This window comes from Branchiostoma belcheri, unplaced genomic scaffold (genome assembly GCF_001625305.1).
Source record: "Branchiostoma belcheri isolate BF01 breed outbred unplaced genomic scaffold, Haploidv18h27 scaffold188, whole genome shotgun sequence".
Lineage (NCBI taxonomy): Eukaryota > Metazoa > Chordata > Leptocardii > Amphioxiformes > Branchiostomatidae > Branchiostoma > Branchiostoma belcheri.
This window is the reverse complement of record NW_017803357.1, coordinates 107,718-112,150: the sequence shown is the minus strand read 5'-3', so window position 1 is coordinate 112,150 and position 4,433 is coordinate 107,718. Positions and strand designations below refer to the sequence as shown.

Below are 4,433 nucleotides of genomic sequence, written 5' to 3'. Positions count from 1 at the left end.
TCTAAAATTGTATGCCCTTTAGTGTGATGATTTTACCTGTTCTATCAGAGTTCATTTGAGTTCACCGGAACTTCGGAACAGAACCGGTATTCAATTTGTGGTTATTTTGGGCCAAAAGAATAGAACAAGCTTCCATTTGAAGTCATCTGAGGTCATTTGGATTTTTCAATACAGGAATGTACTTACTAGTGGGGGTGGCGCAAAATATTTTTTTTTTCTTTCGCTCAAAATTCACATGGATTGACATGGTCTTCATTTTGTTATGTATTACTAAATAAATTGGGTGATGACAAGACGGTAAACATTTCTATTCAACAAGGAAACGTGCTACAAATGTCAACATAAAGAGTCAACTCCCCTGCAAATGGTTTGACCCGGGCCGTGCTTTATAGTGCAACAAAGCACACTTGTGAGAATAAAACACACCTGGCAATACTTGTATCATGCTAACTGTGACATTATGGCGTCATAATCAATATGGAATGGGGGCTTCTGATTGGTCAACGCCACCTGGCTATATGATATGCTTATTAGCACAAAACACAGTGAATTTCCAAAGGTCTACAACAACAATAAATACAAACAAGTGGATACAAATTAAATGAATTCACCTACGTACAAGTATATGAAAAAATTAACATTTCGAGTTTGAAGTATCACTTATACTACTATTTCTAAGGTCTTTCTTTGATATATTTACTATTTTGTACAGAGTAAGGGTGGCTTGTCAGGGATTAAATCTGGAAAGGAACTTTCATGTAACAATAATGAGGGGGTGTGTTCAAACATTCATGTCATTGTGGGCCATTAAAACTAAGTCGATACTGCGCCGTGCGGGCCTCCCAGCTAACGACCTAACTACCATCTACTGTGGCTACATTAGACCTCTTCTCGAATATGCAGCTCCTGTCTGGAATGCCGCCCTCAACAACAAACAAATCACTAAGCTGGAAAGAGTACAAACCAGAGCGTGTAGGATCATCCTGGGCCGTAGGTACACATCTTACCGGGACGCTTTGCAGCACCTTAACCTACAATCACTTGCTACTCGCAGACGTGACTTGTGCTACAACTTCGCCATCAAAGCCAGACAGTCGCCGCGGTTCTGCTCCTGGCTACCACAGACCCGAGGCCAGCAGCACGGTAGACACCTACGGAACTCTTCACATTACCATCAAGCCAGCGGAACTAAGCGATACGTTACTAGCGCAAAACCCTCGCTGGCAAAACTCCTCGTTAGTGTGTAAATGTAATATTATGATTATATCCTTGTCGAACCCTTCCTGTCGATGTCGACAATAGCTCGAACGATGTTGCACTGTACTGCTAGTTCATTGTCAATTTTAACCTGTATATATTTCATTCTGTCGGAATTTCCTTTTAAAATGTTTGTAATGGAACGGTACAATTCAGTTACTACTGCAAGGCCGTTTTTATTGTGAATAATAATAAACCAATGATGATGATGATGATGATGATACTGTTTATGACATGAAATCTTCCGTGCTCACCATCAGGACACGCTCCCTTCTTGAAGACACAGTAGCTCCCTGCTGGCCACTCCCCGCTACCGCCGTCAGTGGACGTCTGACGACAAATATGAGATCTTTTCTGTGTGGTCATTATTCTCTTCAATACCTACGCACCATAAAGACTTGTTATATAACAGTGGACATTCCACTCATGTATTAATGTGCAACTTGAAAACACCTTTCTTTTTACCAACCTCCAATATCTTCACATAGGGGAGAAAACAAGCTGAAAAGTAGAAATATAATCTTTGCAAAGTATAATGTTTACCTTCACCTGGTCTAGTCCAATAAACTACAGAACTGCTCCTATTCTTAATTTTAAAAAAAACATTCATGTTCATGGTGACCACCCCCGCTCCCAGTACTTGCTACATAATGTAATCCAACTTCATAGTGTGTCTGCTACAGTACCAGTTACCACAGTGACACCCTCCTGGTCAAGGGCATTGACTTTTTTGTTTGGAGAAGAAGAAGCAGAGCAAAAACAATATGTTTCCCTCCTGCGAAGATAAACATAACTAAATCTGAAAGTTCTGTAATACCTTCATACAAAATTCCTGCCGCACGGTGCTACTCTGAAAGCTGTCTGCTGGGAAGTGGAGACCGTCCGACCACTCGTTGTATCCGGCGGTATCCTGGAAACGAGATCCCGTTTCCCAGGTAACGTTCGCCGCCACGGGGCACCCGGTGTTGGTCATGGGGAGCCCGTATGTACCGGACGGCCATTCTAACGGAACGAACGAGAAAGCGTTTCGTTTTGATAAGTGGATACACCTTTCTAGGCCAACCCGACAAAGGACGGTTTCGTCCCGTTGTCCCTACCAAAATACGTAAAACTACAAGAATACCAAGGAGGTTGAAGAATACCGGCTCTTTTACTTAACATTACAGAAACTGCATTTTCTCATAGCAGTTTGCGTACTGTACCTTTTAATAGAAGTGTGTGTGCTGTACTTTCTAATGGTAGTTTGTGTATTAGCTACTCTACTTTCTAATAGTAGTTTGAGTACTCTACCATCTAATAGCAGTTTGCATGCTCTACTTTCTAATACACTGTAGCAGTTTGTGTAATAGTAATATTTTGATAGTAGTCATTTTTATAATAGGAAAATGACAACTGAAAGTACGTTATTGTTCTTTCTCTGGCCTAACTAATCCTATAATTTCGTTTTTTTCCTTACCCCTGAGGTACATCTCCAGAAAGCAGGCCTGCTCGCTGAGCTTGCCCCGCCCTCTCGCCATGACGGCTGGCGTCTCGGCCTGCCTCCCCTTCACGTTGAGCGCTGTTGACCAGGCGGAGTACCCGGCCACCTGGAGGGAGTACGTGTACTCATAGAACCACAGCAGCTGGAGTAGTTGAACAAGAATTTAACACGTAAGCACATAATGTTAAATGTACCATCAAAATAAAACTTAAGTGATGTGCACTAAGCCTTTCTTTTTTTCTTTTATACTTTGTCCCCTGGCTTTCGTCCAATTTGAACTTGCTTTGTAATTCATAAAACAGTATTTGAAATAAGGTAACTTCTAATAGACCTTCTAATAGTAGTCATCTCTTATCATTTTCTGATTTCGTCACACCCTTCCCGACGTACCAAGTATAAAACCAATCCATCCAGCCGTTCTTGAGTTATCTTGTAGAAATGATATATATATATACCTACCAGCGCTTAGTCCTTTTTGGCAAGCTTTCAAGCATACTTGGTAATATTGTTGATTTAAACACCCTTTCTGATAATTCTATACAATATTTAGTTCTTCGCGGTAGTTTCCTTTGTTCGTATGATACCAACTGCAAAATAATGTTAGCCGCACAAAATTATATATTAGAAACAAAAAGATTCTAACTGTATGTGTCTTCTGGGATGGGAGGTTTGTTACTCACGCGAGGCCTCATGTATTTTTAAATGTCTTGTAAAATATTTTTCTTTCATTGTAAAAGTGGCTGCGAGAATACAAGTTGTACCTAACTTGAGTTCGCAGTCACTTAGTCCATGTCTTTTCATTTGTAATCATCGTGTTTCTGAATAAAAAAAAGGACTCCGAGGTTCTATTCAATGAGGTTCTACCTATACACGTATCTCACCTTGTTCCAGTACGCCACAGAGTCCCTGGGCATGGTTGATGCCAACATGGCGTCGTACGTCAGCAGGAGGGATTTCGAACCGAACAGACCCGAGGAGCCGACAACCATCTCATGGAATCTGTTGAGCACCTGTAGGCGAACAAAAGACAATATAGAATGTAGGAAATTAAAGTATTGTTTTGGACATGAGTAAGAGTGCTAGCTCATACAAAATGTTTCCGAAGTGAAGATTCTATCTATTCTCGATCTCATCCTCCAGTCAGGGGATAAGAGACATCAATGTTGTAAAGGCATGGTTATGTTTCTCTTTGCCTCGCCTTGCTTATAACCTGCCCTTCCTCGAGACTGCAAGCGGCCCGTTTGCCGCGGGAGTCGTATAAAATATGTTGTAGCTACCAGGGAAATCTTGCAACCCGCGAGAGAGGCTGGTGACCAGGCTAAGGCCTTACCGAGAACAGGCCGTCCTGGCCCGTTGACAGGACCGTGTCTGCCCACTGCTGCGCGGCGGCGCTCGGCTGCATCTGTCCCGCCGGGTCCACATACAGGACATTGGTGAGGTAGTCCAGTGTGTCTCGCAGCCTCTGCTCGGAGTGTGCGTAAAGGGAGGCATCAACAGCCCAGTTTTGATCTGTCAGAGCGAATACACAAACGTGTGGAGGATTCATGTCGTCTATCTATCTATCTATTATCTATTATCTATCTATCTATTATCTATCTATCTATATCTATCTATCTATCTATCCATCTCTCTCTCTCTCTCTCTCTCTCTCTCTCTATATATATATATATATATATATATATATATATATATATAA

The 4,433-nt window shown here is 41.8% G+C and overlaps 1 protein-coding gene across 1 annotated transcript in view; it reads right to left on the bottom strand.

The window, feature by feature from the left end:
• Positions 1-4,433, bottom strand: part of LOC109467707 — a 13,866-nt gene that overhangs the window by 4,529 nt on the left and 4,904 nt on the right. The window contains exons 7-11 of the mRNA XM_019765754.1: positions 4,068-4,246; positions 3,619-3,747; positions 2,714-2,879; positions 2,075-2,259; positions 1,512-1,587 (exon numbers count right to left, since the gene is read on the bottom strand). Of these exons, the coding sequence (XP_019621313.1) occupies positions 1,512-1,587; positions 2,075-2,259; positions 2,714-2,879; positions 3,619-3,747; positions 4,068-4,246 (735 nt within the window). The remainder of the gene's footprint in view (positions 1-1,511; positions 1,588-2,074; positions 2,260-2,713; positions 2,880-3,618; positions 3,748-4,067; positions 4,247-4,433) is intronic.